A 23,493-nucleotide genomic window follows, 5' to 3' on the forward strand; every position below is an offset into this window, starting at 1 on the left:
TTGCCTGATTGCTCTGGCTAGGACTTCCAGTACTATGTTAAATAGGAGTGGTGACAGTGGGCATCCTTGTCTGGTTCCTGTTCTTAGAGGCATAGCTTTCAGTTTTTCACCATTGAGGAGGATATTAGCTGTGGGTTTCTCATATATGGTCTTTATTATGTTGAGGTACTTTCCTTCTATACCCATTTTATTCAGAGTTTTTATCATAAATGGATACTGTATCTTGTCAAATGCTTTCTCTGCATCGTTTCTCACCACTGTCCGTTTCTGTGGAATTCCTTTTGTCCTCCGCCAGGCACCCTGCAACGGCACCTGACTTACCTCCCCTTAAACCCTGCTTTCCTACCGAAAATAGAGATGAGGAGGGAGGCTTCTCGACAATTGATGCCCCCCAGCCCCGAAACAAAAAGAAACTGTTGGACCCCAGAAATGGCTGCAATTTAATTTACATCTTATGAGTGTTTCACAGATTCAGTTTGGATGAAAAGAAGACATTTTTACTAAAATGTGCCCATATTTGCTACTATGTTCATATTAGTACTCATAAAAGTATTTATTACTTTAATATTTATTTTAATATTTTAAAATAGTATTTATTGAAGCATTCTTAAATTAGCTGAGTCTCTGTATGTGTGCTCTACGTGTCCTCCCCAGGAACTAGTTGTAACCTGCTGTGTATACACACACTACATCCTGTGGTCTGATGGTCAGATGGTGCTCCGGGAGCACGAAGAAACAGGTTCCTCTTTCATTTCACACAGAAAGGCTGTAATTCATTTGGCCTTGTTCCCTGGCCAAACAAGTTGGGTTATCTATATATGCATATCTAATATAATATCTAATTCATATTAATTCATGTATGTAATATAATGTATACACACACGACACTATATAGTATTCTGTTTTGCCTACGGTGTCCTGTAAGAGGCCTTGCACTACTCAGACTAGCCCCAGGGTCCAGAGGCCCAGAGGCATCCTGAGCAGTATCCCTGGGGGTGAATTCAGTGAAACACTTGGAAAACAGCTGTGCCTTTGCTGGACGGCCTGGTTTTGATTTACTGAACTAAGGCTGTTTACATCTAGAGCATGCTTCTCTGAAAAACACTGTTGATCAGACCTGTGGGATAGGCAGGGGGTCCCGCTGGTTCTCCTGGCCCGCAGCACAGTACACACCCGCCCGACCCTTCACTGTGGCGTGCTCTCCCCCGGTGGGCAGCTCGTCTCCCCCGACAGCTCTGACTTCTTGAATGGAGTGAAATCTGCCGCCTTCTAGTGGGCACTGGTCCCACCCCCTGGAGCAATGCAGACAGAATCTCTTCCCCTTTCCACAGGATGAGACCTCAGCTGTTTGAGGACACAGTTGTGAGCCCCTGAGCTGTCCTTTCTTCACCTGTATTTTCAGGCACGCCTACCTTACCTTCTTTCTGAGTCTAGGAGCCCTGGTTTGATTGTCCAGTCCTGGCTCTGCCACTTACTAGCCATGAGGTCTTTTTTGCATCCCACTTTCCTTTCTGCAGGGTAATAATCCTGTGGAGGTGAGCAGAGGGGGTGCAGTGAAGTGCTGAGCGAGGTGCAGGCAGAGTCCAGCCCTCAGTAGCAGTGTGGTGATGAGTCTCAGCTTACTGCTCTCACATCTGTTACAGCCTGGCTGGCCTCTTCTGTACAGACTCTCTCTGGTGGTTGGACATCCATCACCTCCCTTGGCCCCCATGCTATATCTCTGTTAACATGTCCTAAGTTTTTGATAGCCCTAGTACACCCTAGGCTCCTACTGAACTTGAGATCAATCCTCCTTCCTAGGTCTTTTTCACGGGAATTGCTTTCTAGCTTGGATTTTGTAATTCTTACTTAGGCAACTATGTAAACATCTAAAAGTAGAATTTTCTACTTATCCCTGTTCCATTTCTTTCTTTTGGGGTCAGGTCAGTGTCCTGGCTAGTAAAGTTTTTCAGAATTCTGATTCAGCCCCATTCCACTGTCATCCTGAGGCTGATGCTTCCCTCCAGGAGTGTGTTAGAATGGCTCTGAGATGGGTCAGTTAAGGAACCACTGGATTGTCCATAGTGGGCACCAGCAGTGTGCTGGAGCCTGCTCATGCCTGTTGGTGAGACCCTGTTGATAAATTTTGGGGAATGTTGCAATCACCGTTTGCTGTTTTGCATGAATTTTCAGGAATTTTGCATAGCCTTTGATGCTATGTTGATAGCTTGAAATCCAAGCCAAGGTGAGAGTATTTACACCACAGGAATGGGCAAATTCAGCAAACAGCCTCCCTCCTGCAAGCTGGTTGTTAAACACATACCATTTCCTGGAGCCTGGGATAGTTATGGTTCAGAGGCGAGGCCTGAGCTAGGGAACAGGAGAGCCACGACCGTGGTGCTCAGCACAGCTTTATCCATGGGCACATATCCCAACTCCTCAGATTCGTTTCTGAGAAATGTGAAGTAAACTGTTTATATTTTTAATATCCCAAACCCAAATACCCCTTTCTAAATCTTTTCGCTTGGGTTCTTATGTTAAATAATATCAGAGAACCACAAAGGAAGGACCGCCATTCACACTGTGTCCTTGAAATTTTCTTTTCCATAATGTTCTGGCCAAGAACCTAAATTCAAAGGACAATATTCTGCTCACTTTCCTCCTCATTCTTGCTGGTTTCTCCAAGTGTCGTCTGAAACTCTTTGGTTGGTGAAATCTTTCCCCTTCCATTAGAAGCTGCCTGACGTGTGAGCACAGTGAAGCCTGGTGGCTTTAGCTTAAACCCTACCACCTACCCCTGTTGTAATACCCAAAGTGCCAGGCTCCCCAAGGATCAGATTATAAAGAAGGTGGCTTTTACTCAAAGTCACATAAATTATATTACAAGCGAGCTACCTTGGAGAGCTGGAGAAAGATGCTGTGCCTCTAGATCATTTTAAAAGGACTATTCCCTCGAATTTACTCTTTATCCTCAGCTGTATTTCGTACTGAGACAGGCACACTTTCCATAACTCTATTTCTAATTTCAATAATATGCTGTGTTTGATTGAAACCTGCACATTATATAGGTGAGGGTCAGTCAAGTGACCAAGTAGGGGGCCTGTTACTTTGGCCAATTAGCTCCTGAAATAAAAAAGCTATATTTTCAAGGTGTTAGGTCTTCCCTGAAAAGAGGCAAACTCCCTCTGGACTGGAATTTATCTGTGAGGGCTTCCCTGCTTTCTTTCTTGGTGGACATTTACCAAGGAGCCCTGGCTGAGTGGCTGGGATACAGAGACGGGAGACACAGTCCCTTCTGAAGGAAGTTGCCGTCTAGTGAAGGGTGGCAGCTGGTTGAGTTATACATGAAACACCTTCGTAGAAACCGTATCCCGGAGCAGACATGCAGCTCAGAGGTTTGGAGCATGAGACACACCGTGCGTGGAACGCTGGCCCTTCCCTTGTGAACTCACCTCCCTCGCCTTTGCTTTCCACATCTGTGTGATGGGGGTAATTGTAGTGCTCACATCTTAGGGATGCTGCCCATATTTTTGCCTGGCAAAAAGTAATCCATCAAAGTTAGCCATCATTGTGATTATTCCATAATCATTATTGTTAGCATTAAGTATGAACAAGGCCCCTATGAACACACGGAGGCAGGCCTGATCACCCCTCCCTCTTTCCCCAGATGTCAGGGAACATGTCACAACAGAAGTGACACTTAGGACGCCGTGAACGATGTCAACTCTGTTGGATGGTGAGGATAAGGAGTCAGAGACCAGGCACACACTCTCTCCCCGTGCTAGAGCCAGAGGGCTGCGGGAGGGGAGAGGCCAAGGCCAGACAGCCTCCCGGTGCCTGGGCGGTCAGGGACGTGCCCACAGTGAGCATGAAGCGTAATGTGGTTTCATTCCTAAGCAGACCTTGAGCCCCACACCCCTGCCTGGTCCTTCTTGTGGTGACTCCATGGTTCAGAGCAGAGGGTACGGTATCCCCTCCTCCTTTCTGGGCCCTTCCCAAGTTCCTACTTAGCTTTCCAGTACATTCCTCAAGTGGGAGGTAGGCCCAGGTCCAACACACCGCACAGGCTGCATGAGATGGAAAGGAAAAGACACTTGCCCCTGAGGAGGGGCTTCTGGGGAGCTGGTGATGCTGTTCCCTGACCTCAGGGCTGTTACACAAGTGTGTGATTTGTGAAGGCCCATCGAAGGGTATCATTTAGGAAATGGGCACTTTTTGTACGTGTATTATACCTTGACTCCATCCTCCCTGCACCTGCCATCTTGTCCGTTCTAGGAGGACAAAGGGAATTGGTGTCTCTCTTAGTCATTTCAGGCTGCTATAACAAAATATACAGACAGGATGGCTTAAACATGGGACTTTCGTTTCTAACAGTTCTGGAGGCTGGAAGTCTCAAATCAAGGCGCCTGCCAATTTGGTTCCTGGTGTGGAGCCTCTTCCTGGTTTGCAGATGCCTGCCTTTGTTCTGTATCCTCGCATAGTGGAGAAAGATCATCTCTCTTGTATCTCTTCTTATAAGGGCACTAATCCCATTCATGAGGGCTCCACCCTCATGACCTAATCACTTCCCAAAGGCCCCACCTCCTAATACCATTGGGAATTAGAGCTTCAATATATGTATTTTGGGGGAACACATTCAGTCCATGGCCGTGTCCCAGCACAGGGAACCATGTGGCATAAAAGAGAAAAGCAGGGGCCGGCCCTGTGGCTTAGCGGTTAAGTGTGCGTACTCCGCTACTGGCAGCCCGGGTTCGGATCCCAGGCGCGCACCGACGCACCGCTTCTCCAGCCATGCTGCGGCCACGTCCCACATACAGCAATGAGAAGGATGTGCAACTACGACATACAACTATCTACTAGGGCTTTGGGGAAAAAAAGGAGGAGGATTGGCAATAGATGTTAGCTCAGAGACGGTCTTCCTCAGCAAAAAGAGGAGGATTAGCATAGATGTTAGCTCAGGGCTCATCTTCCTCACACAAAAAAAAAAGAGAGAGAAAAGCAGGGCTGACGAAGAGCCTTCAGTCAATGCTGCACTTCTAGAGGGAAAGTAGAGACCATCTCACTAAGTTGGAAACAGATGAAAACACTGATGCTGGCCTAGAGAGCACATTTCTGCACTGAATGGTGTATTTTTCCCAATATACTGAGACCTACATGGGAAAATTCACCTCTTATTCATTATATTTGTGGAAAAAGTACATTCAAGATATTGTTGCTTTCAAGCAATAATGGTCTGTTTCGAGCATTGCTGAGAGCAAACATTGTGGATGTCATTCACCAGAAGCTTTATATGGGATAGGTCATTTTTAAAAGTTTTCCATCCCTCAGAATATGATCATGCCCACTGTCTCCCCACAAGCTTTGTTTCCAAGTTGTCTATAAAGTTCAAAGTTAGCTGTGTGTTAGAAAGCATTGGAGGTGCTTTGTTGTAGGTACAAGAATTTATGTTCAGTGCCTCACAGTTATTCCTATGCATCCTTGACTGTGCTGAGTCAAGAGAGCTATTATAAGTGTCCACCACTGTCCTGAAATGATGAATCATCAAAGAGTGCTTCCAAATAAGACAGACCTCAAGCAGATCCCAGTCTACAGGGCCATGTCGGCATCTTTGGTGTGTTGGTACATGGCATTCATGCCCCATCAGGGTCTGGGGGCATGTGAAGGGGGGCTCACATGCACTGTTGTACGTTGACCAGGTGCCACTGGGATTGAAGACCGCCTGCAGGATGGAGTCCCCGAAACCATTACTAAATTACGTGAAGCAGGCCTGCAGATTTGGGTCCTCACTGGTGACAAACAAGAAACAGCCATTAACATTGCGTACGCCTGCAAACTGCTGGACCACGACGAGGAAGTCATCACCCTGAATGCCGAATCCCAGGTAGGTGGATTGTGCAGAGGCCCTGCTCTGCCTGGGGTAGCCATATGCCAGACTAGCCCCCACAGCAGAGCTCTGTGGGAAGGCCACCAGGGAACCTCCATTTCTGGCAGCTGCTTTGAGGTGGGCCTTTGCCCTCTGCCTCTCTGTTTGCACCTGTCTTATGTTTCTGGCACTTAGAACATGCTCTTCATTGCCTTGGAAGGCGTGGAATTTGCTGGGGTTTCTTAGTTTAAAAGGAACACACATCTGGGCTTTATTAATGCAAAGTTTAACCTCCGTTTTCCTGACAAACTATCAATGTCAACAGTATCAGAAAATTTTTTCATGAGGTGACGTGGAGCCTTAGGACACACTGAAGTCCTCAGGATGGCATGGGCTGTCTCATGGATGCCCCAGTGGGCACTGAGGGTTTTCATCCAGTCACATTTATCAATTTAAATCCCCCAGCATGTAGGGAGTACCTACTTCTCACAAGGCCCTGGTCTACGCTCTCATTCCTCTAGTGAGTTCCCACTTGAAGCATCTCCTCAAGCTAGGTGATGAAGTCTGATTCATCATCTTTTTCTTTTATGGATCATGCTTTACCTGTCACATCTAAGATGAGTCTAACCACAAATATTTTTCCTGTATTTTCTCCTAAAATTTTTATAGTTTAATGTCTCACCTTTAGACATAATCTATTTTGTGTAGAATTTTGTAAGGTGTGAGATTTATGTCAAACTTCATTTTTCTGCATGTAGCTGTCCAATTAATCCAGCACCTTTTGTTGAAAGTCTGTCTTTTTTCCATTGAATTGTCTTTACACCATTGTTGAAAATCAGTTGGTCATATTTGTGTGGATCTATGTCTAGACTTTCTATTCTGTTCCATTGATCGATATGTCTGTCCCTTCGCCAATACTCTGTTGTCCTGTGTTTTTTTTTTTTAAAGTCTTAAAATTGGTAGTGTTTTGTTTAATTTCCAAGTATTTGGAGATTTTCCTGTTGTTTTTCTGTTATTGATTTCTATTTTAATTCCATTATGGTCATAGAATATGCTTTTTATGATTTTAATTCTCTTAAATTTGTTAATTTTTTTTTAATGACCCAGGGTGTGGTCTATCTTGGTGAATGTCCCTATGCACCTGAAAAGAAGGTGTATTCTGCTGTGTTGTTGGCTGGTGGATCAGTTAGATCCAGTTGGTAGATGGTATGGTTCAATTCTTATATAATGGGGGTCTGCAAACTGTGGCCTATGGGCCAAATCCAACCCATCACCTATTTCTATAAATAAAGTTTTATTTGAACACAGCCTTGGCCTTGTTTTTAGGTACAATAATTGGCTATTTTCATGCTATAATGGCAGTGTTGAGAAGTTGGAACAGAGACCAAATGACTTGAAAAACCTAAAATACTTGCTCTCTGGCCCAACACAGTCACTCTAGTTATTTTGATTTGTGTTTGCATAGTGTATCTTTTTCCATCCTTTAGTTTTTAATCTACCTAATAGCATTATATTCAAAATGAGGTTTTTTGGTAAGTAGATCATGTTTTTGTGCATTCTGACAGTCCCTTTTAATTGATTTGCTTAGATCATTTACATTTAGTGTAGTTATCAATATGTTTGGATTCAGGTCTAGCATTTTATTTTTTGTTTTCTTCTCTCTGTTTTTGGTTCCTCCATTCCCTTTCCTATCTTCTTTTGGGTTATTTGAACATTTTTTAGTATTTTATTTTAATTTGTCTATTATGTTTTGACAGCATCACTTTACTTAACTTTTTTAGTGTTTTTTCTAGAGATTATAGTATGCATACTTAAATTCTCAGTCTACTTAGGATCATTCTTTTGTCACTTCCAGTGGAATGAAGAAATCTTGTCACTGCATATGTCTGTTTACTCTTCCCACTTATGAGATAGGTGTCTTATATATTATGGCTACAAACATTGAAATCCTCATCAGATAATATTATAATTTTTGCTTTCAATCAAAAAGCCTATTTTAAAGAACTCAAGAGCAAAAGAACAGTGCATTATATTTACATAAATATTTACAATTTCTGTTCTTCTTCTTTCATTCCTGATTTCCAAGTTGCCTTGCGGCATAATTTTCCTTTTGTCGAAAGAGCTTTGTTTAGCAATTCCCTTAGAGAAGACCTACTGGCAACAAATTGTCTTACTTTTCATCAGAGAATGTCTGTATTTCACCAGGTTTCTAGTGAGAAATCAACAGTTATCTGAGTCATTGTTACCCTATGACTAATGAATCGTTTTTATCTGGCTGTTTTTGAACTTTTTTCTGTCTTTAGTTTTGATCAGTTTGATTATGATGTGTTTGGGCATGGATTTCTTTAGGTTTATACTCTGGGATTTGCTAAGCTTCTTGAATCTGTGGGGTTATGTCTTTCACCAAATTTGGTAAGTTTTCAGCCATCATTTCTTCAAACATGTTTTCTGCATTGCACTCGCTCTTCTGTAAGACTGATGACATGAATGTTAGCCCTTCTGGTATTGTCTGAGAGGTCCCTTATTGCTCTCTTCATTTTTTCAATTTTTTTCTCTCTTGTTCAAATTGGATAATTGATCTATCTTTGAAGTCACTAACTTTTTCTTTTGTTACCTTCATTCTGCTATTGAGCCCATTTAGTGAGATTTTTAAAAATAAACTTTATATATAGAACGGTTTTAGATTTACAGAAAAATTGTGAAGATAGCACTGAGCGTTCCTGTATAATCCATACCCAATGTTTCCTATTATTAACATCTTTGAATTATTACTTACTAAAATCCATACTATATTCAGATTGCCTTAATTTTTACTTAATGTTCTTTCTGTGTTCCAGGATCTCATCCAAAATGCCACATTGCATTTAGTCATTGTGTCTCCTTAGGCTCTTACTGGCTTTAACAGTTTCTCAACTTTCTTTGTTTTTGATGACCTTGACAGTTTTGAGGAGTACTGGTCAGGTATTTTGTAGAATGCCCTGATATGGGAATTTGTCTGATTTTTTTCTCATGAGTAGGGCTGTGGGTTTTGGGGAAGAAGACCACAAGCATAAAGTGCCATTTTCATCGTTTCGTCACATCATGTCAAGGGTACGTCCTATCAACATGAATTATCACTGTTACGTTTGTCAGGTTTCTCCATTGTAAACTAATTCTTTTAACCCTTTCCATACTGTACTCTTTGGAAGAAGGTCACTGTGTACAGCTCACACTTAAGGAGTGTGGAGTTATAGTCCCCCTCCCTGAAGGCAGAGTATCTACATAAATTATTTAGAATCCAGTGAGTTTCTTATTTTGCTTAATGTTGTTTTTTGTTTTTAAAATTTCTATTTGGTTCTTCTTTATATCTTCTATTTTTTTCCTGAGACTTCCTTTCTATTCATTTCCAGAATGTCCACTCTTACTTCTTGGAGGATTTTTATAAAGACTTCTTCAGAGTCTTTGTCAGGTAATTCCAGTATCTGTATCATCTTGGCTTTGGCTTCTGTTCATTATCTTTTTCCACGTGCATTGAGAATTTCCTGGTTCTTTGTATGCTGATAAATTTTGGGTTGTATTGTGGGCATTTTGATTGACATTCTGGTCATTTTTGAATTCCATGGAGAATGTGGATATTTTTTTAGGCAGGTAATCAACCCTCTTGGGTTCAGGCTGCCTGCTCTGAACAGCCTCTGGGTGTTGGTTGCAGTGTCAGTTTTGTTCAGCCTTTGCCCAGCTGTTAGAACCTGTCTCACATTTTTGCCACCCTGAGGTCAGTTTGGAACTTGAGTGACAGTGTATCCCAGAGTTCAATTCTGAAACTGTTACACTGTTTAGGGTCATGTCCATGCAGGCACAGCTTGTGGGTGAGCCCGAGAATTAATAAACTACATTATGGGGTCAGTTAGCCAAGCTCCTCCCTCTTCACAATCTTTCCAGTACTTTCTGGTTCTCTCGGGCTCCCTTTTTCAATCCTCTGGCAAGAAAGCTGGAGTTTGAGTTACCTTGCTCTGCTTTGTGCCTCTGCACTGACACCTACCTCCAAGGCCAAGTGAGGGCAGAACAGAAAGAAAAAAGGCAACAGTTATTCTGCCATCATGGGACCACAGCTTCTCTGATAGAAGGGAAGGTCCGTCTCCCTCAGAGTCTTTGGTGCAGACGGTCCTGCTGCCACTGCTGTTCTTGCTGCTGCCACCATAGCAACATTGCCTGGGATTGGGGTCAAGAGAATAGAGATAAAATAAATTAAAATGGGATTTCCTCCAACTCTCTGAGCACGGGGCGTTCTCTTTCTCACTCCTCAACCAGACCTTGCAGGGCTTCTCCTGGAGCTCCCTCTGTCCCTGCTTTGGCACCCACTCCCGGGTTCTGTGATGCTTTGGGTCCAGATCGGGGGCTGCCAGAGTGAAAATGGAAAACTCACCCACCTGGTCGGTGTGCTTGAAATGCTGGTCTTCTTCCCCAATCCAACAGCGACTACTTCCTTCCAGAGACCTTGAATAGTTGCTCTATGAATTCTGTCCAGATGCCATCACTGCATCAGTGGAGTGTGCTTGCTCCATCTTACCTCGTCAGTGCTCTGTGCTAGGACCAGGCAACTCAGGGGTTGCTATGATGAGGTCCCACATTCTCTTCAAAGCCTTCCCCACTTACTACCACTCCAAGCCCCGCCCTGGAAGCAAATCTTTCCCTGTCCATATCCAGTAACACTTTTGCACTTTCTGGTCTGTGACTTGCTGTGGTCATGAGTGTGTGTGCTTGTATGTCCAGCTGCCTGCCTGTTGCCCCAAGGCCACTAACTATCTTCTCCACTCTTCTTTTCTCTAGTCTCACTCACTTTCCTAAATATAAAAGATCCTCAGTAAGCGGTTGTTGAATACAGCTAGATTTCCATGGTACACTGCATGGTCACTAACGCAGTGGGCTCACTGCCCATAGAGGACCAGGAACTAGTTGAGTTCCCTGGAGTGTGTTTGTTCCTGGAAACAGTCGTCCCTCCTATGCCTCTGTCCCCTGACCTGCAGGTTCCCCAGTAAGTTTTCCTATTCTTTCTGGAATTCAGATACAGGTTTGGAAGGGCATTGCCAATTAAAAGCCTCAGTAATTATGCTTTTGTTTTAACCTCATTTTCCTGGTCAGCTGGAGAGCTGAGAGAGACATTGATAATTACACTTCTTCAGGGGCTGAGTGAGGGCCTCAGAGAACCATGGAGAAGTGCATGTGAAGCCCCTTCAGCCTAACCAGCCATCAACTTAGCCACAATATGGTTATGCCTCCCAAACTGAAGACATTCTCTTCCAACCTCTACAGGGTATAAAGGGCAATAAAGGAGAATCTTATAGAAACCCTAGACCAGCTCATTCTCTTCAGTGTGGTTAGTAGTCCTCTTCAACTAACTTCCCAGTTTCAGGAAGGAGGCCTTCTGGAGAGAGCCTGCAGCCTGAGGCCCTGGAGAGTGGCAGACCCAGATGTATGGGGAGGGTAACCTGGTCTGTGCAGCCAAGTGAACGGCACCGTCCTCTTGTGTCCGTTTCAGGAGGCGTGTGCAGCCCTACTGGACCAGTGCCTACGCTACGTACAGTCCACGAGGCCCCGCAGCACCCCTGAGAAGACCACGGGCAACATGAGCGTGAGGTTCTCCCCTCTCTGCTCCGCCTCCGCGTCCACCACCTCTGACCCCAGCCCGAGCCTCGTGATCGATGGGAGAAGTCTGGCCTATGCCCTTGAGAAAAACCTGGAGGACAAATTTCTCTTCCTCGCTAAGCAGTGCCGGTCAGTCCTTTGCTGTCGGTCGACACCCCTGCAGAAGAGCATGGTGGTGAAGCTGGTCAGAAGCAAGCTCAAGGCCATGACCCTGGCCATAGGCAAGTATCGAGGCTGACTCGGCGGGGCCCTGCGTGAATGAGCAGCCCCTGTCTCCTGCAGCTGCTTCCTCTCGATGCCTCCTGAATTTCCTGCCCCTTCCATGCTGTACCATAAGATGGGAAAACGATTCCTTGCTCATTTTTCTATTTATAAAATCACACCCAATGCAATAAAGCAGGCAATGTGTTCCAAATAAAAAGCTTAGATTTCAAAGCCACAAAATAGAGTAACAACAGTTATAGCTACTTATTAAGAGGTCGGTAATACAATGGTGGTTTCAGAAGACAGAGCTTATACTGTTTCCTGGGAGACAGGAGACTAGAGATCTGCCCATCCTAAGCAGCCACAACCACAGCAGAGTCCTGCACACGAAGTGTTATCCCAGGCCAGTGTAGAAAGAAGGCCCTTTGCAGGTTCTTCTGGTTGCTGTGAGCCACCTGGAGTCCAAGGTTTCATAATGCTGGAAGGATTCAGAGATTTGATTGGTGATCAGAATTCCCGTTGCCTCTTGTCAGCTTTACTTTACTGATTGTTCCAAGACAAGCATCTAATTAAATAAATCCATCCTAAGATATGAATCGTTGCTAAATTTTACACCATTTCCTTAAGGACTGTGCATCTAATGGTGGTTTTTCCATGCAGACTGTTGGCCTGGAGAGCCTTCTGGACTCCTCTCCAGTGCTACATGGTGCTCAGCTGCCTCCCCAGAGCATCATCCCACCCACATCTGGGTCAAGTTTTCTCCAGCCAGGTTCAGGGACTCAGCAGTGTCACCTGCAGGTGAGGGCCGGGAAAGACTGCAGGTAGCCTAGGGAAAGGATAATCCCCATGATTCCCAGATATCAAACACTTTGGTCCCCCTGCATATAGAATCCACATCTAGGTGAGAGTTGGCTCTGAAATAAAGCATCCCCACCAATCAATAATAATTACAGTATTTTCTGCGAAAGGTCTATGACAGCCCCTCCTTGTTGACATCGGGAGTATCGCCCTGGCACATGGGACACCTCATCAGGACAGAGTTGAGACCAATGTAGAGCCTGGGTCTGAGGTGGGGTGGCCTCAGTTTGGTCGTCATGGAGACAGCCCTGCACATTCTGAGGGCTGTGGTAACTGCTGAGGGGAGTGAGATGGGTGCAGATGTGAGCACGTGTTCAGCTGTGGCCCCCTGGTCCAGGCTGAGGGAAGACAGGCAGCTCTTCCGGAGGTGGATCCCTCCCATGGGAAGCTGTCTCAGGACTACCTTTGCCCTCATGTGCCTAGAGGGCGTTCAGGTCTCCTTGGCAAGTGTTGGAGGCAGGAGCTGAGGAGTCTGCAGGCTGGGTCTGCACCCTCGCCTCCAACCTTGCTCCTCTGAGCTCCTGTCTTCAGTGGTGACATGAGGATGATATCCCCCAGTAAGGCTGGTTTAAGACGTGACTGATAAAGCACGTTGTCACAGCCTGGTCAGTGCCCGGCTCAGCCACTGAATCATCGGTGAAAATGGAGATGAAGCTTTGGCTGGTTACAAAGAAAAGAAAAAACAAAATAGAATCTCAAAAGGGAAAGTGAAAGAAATGACCCATCAGAACTTTAGCTGATTTCTTTGACCATGAGTTAGAACATCGATGTGACCCAGTCCCAGGCGTCTAGTCGTTTATGATACAGAGAACAGGTGCCTGCCATGTCTCATTGTGAATGGGACATTATGGGAAAAGCTGCAGAGACTGCTACTGCTTCACAGAATTTCAGTTCAACAAATAAACTGATAACCAGTGTTGGACCCAGTGCAATAAAGAACAGAAGAATCACAGAGGAGACATATCTTGTAGCCACGTTATGAGCTCCTCTGACTTTGTGTATCTGCACTTTTGCATTTTTGTAACTTGTGAGGTTCTCTGTGGGCCATTCTGCTTCCCCGTTCCAAAAATGGTCACTGTCACTCAGTGACAGTGACCTTACGTCTGCTTGCCATTCCCCAAAGGTGTCAAGAGCTCTGACCTATGCCCTTTGTTCCTTAACATTTTCTGTCGGCAGTTTGACTGAATAAATAGAAGTTGTCCTTTATCACACCCTCAGAGGGCCCAAAAGTGAGCACAGTAGCTGATAAGCTAGCTGGTAATCAAAGTGCAGAAAGAGGTCTGCTGTTTGCTGGGCAGAATTGAACCTTCTCTCTCAGTTTAGAAAACAGCTCATGTAAGTATGAATTGGAATAGCCGTGACTGATGTGCTGCACGTGTGGTAAAACCTGGAGTAGTTCAGTAAGTAATAATGATGAAGGTGATGATAGCATCTTTCATTGTCCCAGACACCATGTTAAGGGCTCTATTGGTGGATGAGCCAATAAGGTAGAGTGAATAAAGCCAATAATGTGGTGTAGAGAAAGGTGCCACTCCAGCCTGCTTTCCAGCATCTCCTGGTGTGGCTGGTAGTTCCAAACCTCACACCGTGTCTGTTCTGACTGCTCCACTCAGTTCTCCCAGGGCAGACGCTGCACTACCTTTTCCTCACTCTGACCATGACCCTTTCACAGGACTCAGTCCAGTGGAGACCCCGTGAAGACCCGTCAACCGATTTGATTCTGTGCATCGCAACTCAAATGATTCTTCCTGCCTGTGCTGTTTCTAGGAGACGGAGCCAATGATGTCAGCATGATCCAGGTGGCAGATGTAGGTGTGGGAATCTCGGGCCAGGAGGGCATGCAGGTAAAGACCAATCCTGTCCTGTGTCCTGTGTGGCCAAGTGGCCCTTACTGGCCCCTTGTCCTGTCATGCCACAATCTGTCCTGGCCTTCTTGCGGGCTCTGTATGACAAAGCTAAAGGGTTGGCCTTCAATACAACTGATGCCTGCCTTGTGCTAAGCCAATACTAGAAGATAAGGTGCAAGGCGAGTCTTCATATTTATGAAGCAGTGTGCAGTAAATATGTCTGCCTATGTCTTTAAGTATATTTTTGTGACATAAGTGGAGCAGAGAAAGGCAAGGTGAGTCATCGCCTTTTCTCTGGCTGTTTGTGGCTCGTCCTTAGAAGGCGATATAAGGGAAAATAAGGGAAAGAGTAGTAAAGCGAGGCTTGGCAGTCACTCGCAAGCCATGTTCCAAACCAGATTTCTCCGTCCATGTTCTGCCTAGAATTCGGGGGAGATATGACAGACCTGAGGTGGAGTGAGGTGTCACCAATAATGGGAACTCCTCTCCCTTTCAAGGCAGTGATGGCCAGCGACTTTGCAGTGCCGAGATTCCGATACCTCCAGCGACTCTTACTTGTTCACGGGCATTGGTGCTATTCCCGGCTTGCCAACATGGTGCTGTACTTCTTCTATAAAAACACAGTAGGTATTTGACACCACCAGTGTTTAGAGTTTTTGTCTCGAAAGTCCTAACCTGAGATTCATAGGACTATCACCTGAATGTGGCCAGTGGGCCACCTCAAGGCTTCCCCTTGGTTCCATCCTCATTGGCCTTTGTGCATTTCCCCCAGGCCTGGCCTGGCCTTGCACCCTGGCTCCGAGGTCTAACTCACGGGCACAGAAGGGTAGCTGCTCCTCTAAGGGAGAAGGTTATGGAAACAGGTAAATCAAACAAGAATGTCCACTTAGTGCTTTATAACGAAAAGTGTAGTAATCATGAAGTCCAGTGGTTTGCACAAGGTCACACAGCTAGTCAGCAGTCAAGGCCACATTCAACCCCAGTCCATCCAATCCTACCCGTAAGCTCTCAACCACTGTGTTAATGTGTTTCTCCGGAGCAGACTGCTGAGGTGTCCACAGATAGGAGACCTCCAGTCAGCACTTTCTCTAGAGTGGACAGGGAAATCAAATGATAAGCAGCAGAGTGATTGGCAGCCCCGGAATCAGAATAGGAGGACGTTGTCACACTATGATCTCTCTATCGAACAGCCTCTCTCTGGACACACCCACACTGTGTGGGTGAGTGACTTCCGGGTCAGGGTGTGGGCTTGGACCCACCAGAAGGGGAGCCACCAACAAGGCCTGGCCACACTGTCTCCTGTGCTCACAGGGCATGTGCACCCCCTTCTGGCCAGCTCCGTCTGCAGTTGACCCTTCAGTTAGGTCAGGTCCAGGCCTGGTTGGCTGAGGACAGTTCTGTCCCTCCAGGGGCCCTGATCCAGTGCTCTGGTCCATTTCATGTGGATCCTCACGTTTAACTCTTAGTTCCTTCATTACTGAGTACTTGGAAGATAGGAGTCTTTCTCGATAGCCCTCCAGGATGGACACCATGGCCACTTCAGAACTTGCCCTGCTTATAAATGAGGTGCAGACGTTCTGCTGAGAAGGTGCTGGGTTGCTCCTTGTTGCTCTTGCCTCTGATGGCTTGTGGTTGAATATACAAACAAGGAGACAAAATAAATAAACTCTTGGGATCAGTGACCTTCCAGAGTAGTCCCATAAATCTATGGCATTGGATACCACAGCTCCAACGTGAAGATCATCCCATACTCTTCTGAAAAAGAATAAAATACGTTAAAAGGTATATTTTTTATTTTATTTTAGTTTTTGTAATTCCATTAAAAAATCTCCATGCTAACTCTCAACTGCCATCGGTACACCTCTTGTTCATGTTCTTAGCTGTTTGCTCCAGAGATTTAGACCTATCTTGCTTTTTCCATTCCCTCCTGCCCCCTCACTCTCAACCATTTTTCGAAATGTCTTCTGGCAAATGAATACAGATGCTCAGGACCAATCAGGGTCTGTCTAATTTGATAGCTTGGGTCCTAGAAATTAATTCAGATTAGGTTCTGCCTGGGACTGTATCCAAGGAGGGCGGGGCCTCGCTGCCCCTGTCCTTGCTGGTCACTCCTCCTTCCTTCCGACCACCTGGCATCGCATCCCCAGCACCGAGGCCCTGTGCACGCAGTTGCAAACCTAGAGGTTCCCAGCTCCCAAAGGGGTGGATGGGTGCTTTGAGTAAAGGTGAGTGGGGCTGGGTGAGGTGGAATCCTAGCCCTGTTTCTGTCATTCGTTAGCTGTGCAGTCTTGAGCAAGTTATTTGCTTTCTATGGATTTTGCTTTATCTGAAACAACAAAACAAAATAAAACTTGGGAGTTGAGCTCTGCTCTCCATAATTCCTAATGAAAATTTCTCAGACTGAGGGGAAGGCATTCAACATTTCAGTTGCAAACAAGGGCCAGAGTGGCCACCTGGAATGGGCACAGCCTCCTGCCCACCAGAAGAATCTGTGCTCATGGAGGGGACAGAAAGGAGGTGCCTATTTTTATTCCTTATAAGATGCAGGGCATCTGTTAACAAGCAGTTAATCACTTGAGAAGTTCAAGGATAATCACTCTGCCTCCCAAAGTGAGAAAGTCATTAGTTTTAGGAGTAAGTTGACCTTCCGTTCCAATAAAGAACAGAGAAGAAAAGTTTCCATAGCAACAGTGGTTTGGGAAGAAGGCTTTTTGGTACTACAGAAAAAAAAAATCTCCATTATCCAAGTACTTTTCCTCCTCTTTCTCTTGACTGCAGTTGCTCACTGATGACTCATTAGGCCGAGCCTGTGGGGGTGGGTGAGAGAAAGTCAGCCGTGGGAGTGAGAAAGGGAAGAAAGTCAATGAAAAATCCAAGTTTGTTAGTTTTCAATGTGGAGAGGAAAAGTTGCATTAAATCATAGATTGAAATAGGACACGGAGGATATATGTCATTATAGGTTATGGATTATATAAAAGTTATATCATTATAGGTTATATTGAGCCATTTCCAGATCAAGAAACCAAAGCTCAGAGAGGTTAAGTGATTGAATCAAGGTCAGAAAGGTAGACAGTGGAAGCTCCAGAACCAAAACCCAGGCCAGTGTCTGTGGAGCCCAGCAGAGAATGTTCTTCTACTATGTTTTCTCTTGGGACTGTCCATGCCTGTGAGGCTAAGATCCATGAGTGGTTGAACAAGTTGGGTTTATTACTCATGCAATGACCATAGTCAAGTCATTTAACATCTTGGACCTAATTTCCTTTTCTCCAAATGGAGTAAGCACACTGGCTGCTTGAGCCTCAAACAAAGGAAATAACTGTACTGCTAACAGTAGCAACAGCAAACCACAGGTGAGCACCTACAGTGTGCAAGGAGCTCTTGTGAGTACTTTAAATGCATTAGTTCATTTGCTCCTCATGACAACCCCATAGCTAAGTATCATTGATATGCCCATTTCATGGACAAGGAGCTGAGGCAGAAAGGAGTTAAATGGTCCATGCCAAGTTGCACAGCCAGTAAGTGAAAGAATGCTTTGCAATTGCTAAACTGCCATGCCCCTCATATAAATGCACTCTGGCCACTAATACTCAGTGATCTAGTAATAGTGGGAAGAGATCCACCCAACTCCTCCTCCTGTGGAGCATGGGCTTGAGGAGGCTGTTCAACTCCCTGAACCTCACTTTCCTGTTTGGCAAAGTGGGGGTAGCTGTAAGGACCAGCAATGATACCTATAACTCACCCACCAGCAGAGTGCCCAGCAGACACCAGGGCTCAGTCAAGGCAGCAATGTTGGTATCATCGTTGACTGCTGCCATGCTTGTGTCCTCCCCACCATGGGAGTCAATAATTGCCCACTGCTCCTCATCAAGAAGGGTAGGTAACTAAAGAGGGAGGCAGGATGTGGAATGTAGCACAGGTAAGTTGGTTTAGGGTCACAAAGGAGGGGTACTAGGGAAGAAGCTATGATGGGTGACATACTCAGCTGGTCCTCTTGAAATGTGGGTAGCCTTAGACTTTGCTGGACCTTTATTTTGTTTTCCATTAATGGTCTGCAGCTCTTCAGGCACAAGGCCTCACCCCTCCAAGGGCCGTTCCTGGGAATTCCCAGCTCCCACTGCTGGTCCTTCAAGCTGAGGGGAACGAGAAGAGCACAGGGAGGAGGAGAAGGAGGGAGAGACAGAGGGCAACAAAGTTAGCATTGTCTTTGGAGGAAATTGCTGTGTATAAATTCAGTCTTTACAGTCAAACTCTGCAAAACCCTTAGATCTCTTGGATGCAAATCTGCAAGGGCAACTAAGAATTGCTTGCTCCCCTCTTCCTTGCTTCATTTCAGATGTTCGTGGGCCTCCTGTTTTGGTTCCAGTTTTACTGTGGCTTCTCTGCATCCGCCATGATTGACCAGTGGTATCTGATCCTCTTTAATCTGCTCTTCTCATCGCTTCCCCAGCTCGTGACTGGGGTGCTGGACAAGGACGTGCCAGCCTGTGTGCTGCTGACTGAGCCGCAGCTCTACAAGAGTGGCCAGCACATGGAGGTGAGGCTTCCTCCTGCCCCCACCTCCTGTCTCCTGGCCCTTCCACCCTCCATGTCCACATGCTGGAAAATGCAAGTCCCCACGCCTCTCTTTAAATGGACACCCTGGGACAGATTGTTAAAATTCTAGAATCTGACCAGCGAGAGGAAAAAAATGAATTCTGTGTACTTGCCTATGCAATGCGTTAAGTAGAGTGAGGTGATTGGTTGTGGTGAGGGTATCACAGGTGTATGCATATGTCCAAACCCAACAAGATGTATATATTCAATGTGTGCAGTTTTTGTGTATCAATTTACCTCAATAAAGCTAAAAAAAAAAAAAAAAAAAAAGAAGAGAAGGATTTTAAAAAAATGTATAGTAAGGTGAAAACTGTAGCCACACCAAGAGTCTCCAGGAGCCCAAGGATAGCCCACTTGGAATCCAAGTCAAGGTCACATGGGATCTCTGTGGTCCAGCAGGGGTGTTTCTAAAAGAACCCCCAAGAAGTGTGATTTATTTTGGACGGAATTAATGAAAAGATAAACCCATAGGGAAACCATTGAAAGAACAAGTAAATACAAACAGAGTAAATACATGTTTGCATCAATGCATGGCATAGATTGACATGCCGGTTACCAGTTGTTCTCAGTCAGCCATTAAAGTAAGCAGTCTAAGCGCTTCTCTTCAGCTAGCTGGAATTATTATATGTGTGCGAAGGGAATGGAGCCCCATACCTCCTACAATAGTCTCTAATTCAGAATTCGTTTACCTATGAGTTGCCTTCCCCTGGTCACCTCTGTTGACATTGGGTTCCCACAAAGCAAGCAGCACGGGTGCAGGTGACTGAATGTCAGGCAGATGAGGAAGGCCTCTGCTTGTTACTGTCACCTCTACTCAGCCAGACCTTGTCTCTTCGGCTGGCTGTGGGACCAAGACACAGGGCGTTTGTCCTGTGGTTAGGTGACCGACAGGAAGGGCCTAGCCAGCACTTTCACAGGCACTCAGTAAATGCTCCTTCTGTCTGTCTGCTTCGCATTTTCTGCAGGCCAGTACCGGCCAGCTGCTCAGGAACTCAGCAGGGTCAATACAAATTTGGTCACCCCGATAATGAAGACTCAGTTAGTCCCTATCAAGGTCGTTTTTGCCCTTGGTATACGGCTTTTTGATTTTAACATTAAATCACATCCATGATCTAATTTTAAAAGCCTCACTTTTAAGAAACATTCTAGGGGATCCACCAACAAAGGGAGGCAAAACCCTGACCAAGTAGGAGGAGAAGGACTCAAATTGGGGGAGGATGCCCTGGCTTTCAGGCTCCGTGCCTCCTCTAGGGAGACGTTCCCTCATAGGACTTAGGAAGCGGTTTCATCTTCCCACTGTGGACCTAGAACTGCCGTGGCTGTTTTGTGGTACAGATGCTCTCAGTGGTGACTCAGCTACAGGTGCCTCGGCAGGCATCTGTGTAGTGTTTTCTCAGCAGCCCTCTGCGACCTCCTTCTCCAAAGTCCTGAATTAGCAGGTTTCCCTGGGGTGCTTGACTTGTGCGTCGCTGGCCTGTAGCATGATGGAAAACATATTTGAAGAGATGAGCACTTCTCTGTAATCTCTGTGCTGGTTTTTGTGTCTCAGGAATACCGGCCGCGTACGTTCTGGTTGAACATGGCTGATGCCGCCTTCCAGAGCCTGGTGTGCTTTTTCGTTCCTTACCTGGTAAGTTGGCTCCTGGCACAGCCTTTCCCGTCCGCTTCGTCCAGCGGTCCACAGACACAGAGCACCGCTGTCTTTCAGGCCTACTACGACTCAGACACAGACATGTTCACCTGGGGGACCCTCATCACGGCCATTGCGCTGTTCACCTTCCTACTGCACCTGGGTATTGAAACCAAGACCTGGGTAAGCATGGCGGGCGTGGTCCAGAGGGTGGTGATGCTGCAGGCCCCACCCTTCTGTGTAGAGTCCATGAGATCTAGAAGGCTTTTAAGCAGACAGGGGACTGCAAAGCCAGCCTCACTGTAATGGGAAGGAACACAGATCCACGGGCCGGTCACATGTGCTCGAGCCCCTGGTGTGGGAGCTGCTGCAGCCCATGGCCCACGCTTCTGCTGGAAGGACTTAGTTCCTTCCCGTCCTCTTTCCCTCCTCCTCCACCACATGCTCCCCTTTCCCTCTCTCCTTTCCCTCACACCAGTGACTTCCGTCTCCTCACCTGTGTCCGGGCTGGTCCACAGGTTCCTGAGGCTTCCCCAAGCCCCACCGGTCACCCGTGCCGAGACCCCTGTTTTCACTAAGCCCTTAGAACCTCACACCCATTCATAGATGACCAGTGCATTTTTGTTGAAATAAAAGCCGTGTCTTTCTCTTTCCCCCTCAGACCTGGCTCAACTGGATAGCCTGTGGCCTCAGTATCCTTTTATTTTTCACTGTGGCTTTGATTTACAATGCTTCTTGTGCAACTTGTTATCCTCCGTCCAACCCTTATTGGACAATGCAAACATTAATGGGCGACCCCATGTTTTACTTGACTTGTCTCCTAACGTCTGTCACCGCGCTGCTGCCCAGGTGGGTATCAGGGATGTTGTCCCTCAAGTCCTAAGTGAGCTCTCAGAGCATTTTCAAATCTGTGTTTTTGCCCTGTATGGGTCTCAGAAAGCTCAAAGGCACCACAGTAGCAAGAGCTGACTGGTTTTTATATGCTCTTTCCAGATTGTTTTTCAAAGCCCTGCAGGGGAGCCTTTTCCCCACCCAACTTCAGCTGGGACGCCAGTTGGCCAAGAAGTCCCCCAAGAAACTCAGTGCTCCCTTTGCTCAGGGACCCCTCCCAGGAGAAACGAGAACAGAACCATCAGAACAGAGGAGCGTCAGCACCTCTGGATCCCTCTCCCGGGACTGCACCTTGCAGGTGTCTTGGCATGCACAACAGCCGGCCTGCTCCCCAGAGGCCAGAGGGGAGCCCAGCACGGTGGACGTGAGCATGCCTTTGAGGGAGGACCCCCTGCTGGAGGGACTGAGCAGTCAGGCCCTGGGGTGCTCCAGCCAAGAAGAGGCTATCTTGGAAGGGTGTCCTGGGGACTCCAAGGTGAAACCCACCAACACCAGCAGGACAGCCCTCCTGTCATCCATCTTCAACCTGCCCACCTTCAGCTCGCTCAACTGGATTTCCTCCCTCTCACTGGTCAGCAGGCTGGGAAGTGTCTTACAGTTCTCCCGAGGTAGTTTACAGATGGACAAGCAGGATGGCGAGTTCTTGCCCAGCCCGCCTCAGCCCGACCAGGACCTTAAACGGGCAGACCATGGACTACTTCTAGGAGCATCTTCCAGGGACTGCAGCTGACGGCAGCTGCTGTGGAAGCCTTGAAATGGCCTTTTTTAAATAACATAGATGGTTTATTATTTGCACAGAAGAGTTCTAATGAGATGTATTTTATGTGTCTCCATGGCTAACAGAGGAAATGAAAGGTACCAAAAAAGAAAGTATACTTTTTAAAAGTTCTAAGTAGAGTATATTGAAAAGAAAAATAAGAGCTTTAAAGTATATAAAGTTTAAAGAAGAGTGACACTTGAATACTGTGTTCAGATTTATTTTTTCATCTCATTTTATAAGAAAATGCGGTATGATTGGTTTTCTTCAACCTGTGTGATCTTTGCTTCCCCCACGTGTAAATGTGAGTGTGAGCACCAGGAACCTGGGCGGATGTGGACAGCAGTGTGGGGAGATGATGGAGGGGCGAGCGTGCGCCCTCAACAGCAGATGCCCCACCATCTATCTCCCGATTCCACCACCTTGGGAGGGCGGGGGCTCAGTTTCCCCCAGAAAATTGAAAGTGAGAACTCGAACACGTGCGTGAAGTTCATTCCAGCGTTCAATTCTACACAGGCATTTTGTAAAGATCACCTTGTGAGTATTACAGTCCCTGTGTATGGTCTTACTTGTCAAAATCATAACCAACAATAAACAACCTTCACTTTGCAAAGAGAGTGTGTCCGGTTGCCACGGTTGTGTGAAGTTATTAATATGTGACCTAACAGACTGTCTTCTGAGTCCCGCGGGGCACTTCTTCATGGCAAGTCCTTTCAGACACCGTGAAGGAGGCAGCTGGGTGATGTGGTAGCTGCACACTGTGACACTGGGTTACACCACAGCTCCCTGCACCAGCCATCAGCACCCACCAGACCCTTCCTGCCAAGAGGCTAGGCTTTTTACCTGTGTATCTTTAAACATTTGTCTTATGAGTCATTATTTCTGTCCCTCTAAACAGAGAAAAAGAGAGGGAAAAATTATAAAAATCCAAGGCAATTACACAGCATTTCCTCTTCAGAGCCCTCTCTTTGCACTTTGCCAAGTGGTGAGTCACCTGATCCGCTCAGCTGGGGATGTCAAGTGAGCAGGGTGCCCTAAGCCCTGCTTAGGGCTCCTGTGGCTGCCTGTCCCTGAGAACAGCAAGATATAGAGAGTGGAGGATCTCAGGATTGAGCAGTTCCTGAGCACAGCATACAGGAAGAATAGCTAGTTATCCAGTGTGGGTGGCTCACTGCACTTGACAGAAGATGCACCTCATCTGGTCAGGCAGAAAGGAAGGCAGGGCTCACTGTCTACAAGGCCAGAGAGA

The 23,493-nt window shown here is 46.3% G+C and overlaps 1 protein-coding gene across 1 annotated transcript in view; it reads left to right on the forward strand.

The window, feature by feature from the left end:
• The window catches only part of ATP10A (ATPase phospholipid transporting 10A (putative)), a 158,873-nt gene extending 136,024 nt beyond the window's left edge, over positions 1-22,849 (forward strand). The window contains exons 13-21 of the mRNA XM_014781027.2: positions 5,676-5,860; positions 11,358-11,685; positions 14,294-14,370; positions 14,871-14,996; positions 18,707-18,907; positions 20,516-20,596; positions 20,675-20,779; positions 21,258-21,445; positions 21,590-22,849. Coding sequence (XP_014636513.2) covers positions 5,676-5,860; positions 11,358-11,685; positions 14,294-14,370; positions 14,871-14,996; positions 18,707-18,907; positions 20,516-20,596; positions 20,675-20,779; positions 21,258-21,445; positions 21,590-22,217 — 1,919 coding nt within the window. The 3' untranslated portion in view covers positions 22,218-22,849. The remainder of the gene's footprint in view (positions 1-5,675; positions 5,861-11,357; positions 11,686-14,293; positions 14,371-14,870; positions 14,997-18,706; positions 18,908-20,515; positions 20,597-20,674; positions 20,780-21,257; positions 21,446-21,589) is intronic.
• The last annotated feature ends 644 nt before the right edge of the window (positions 22,850-23,493 follow it).

Source organism: Ceratotherium simum, chromosome 3 (assembly GCF_057802395.1).
Source record: "Ceratotherium simum simum isolate JZ-2026a chromosome 3, ASM5780239v1, whole genome shotgun sequence".
Lineage (NCBI taxonomy): Eukaryota > Metazoa > Chordata > Mammalia > Perissodactyla > Rhinocerotidae > Ceratotherium > Ceratotherium simum.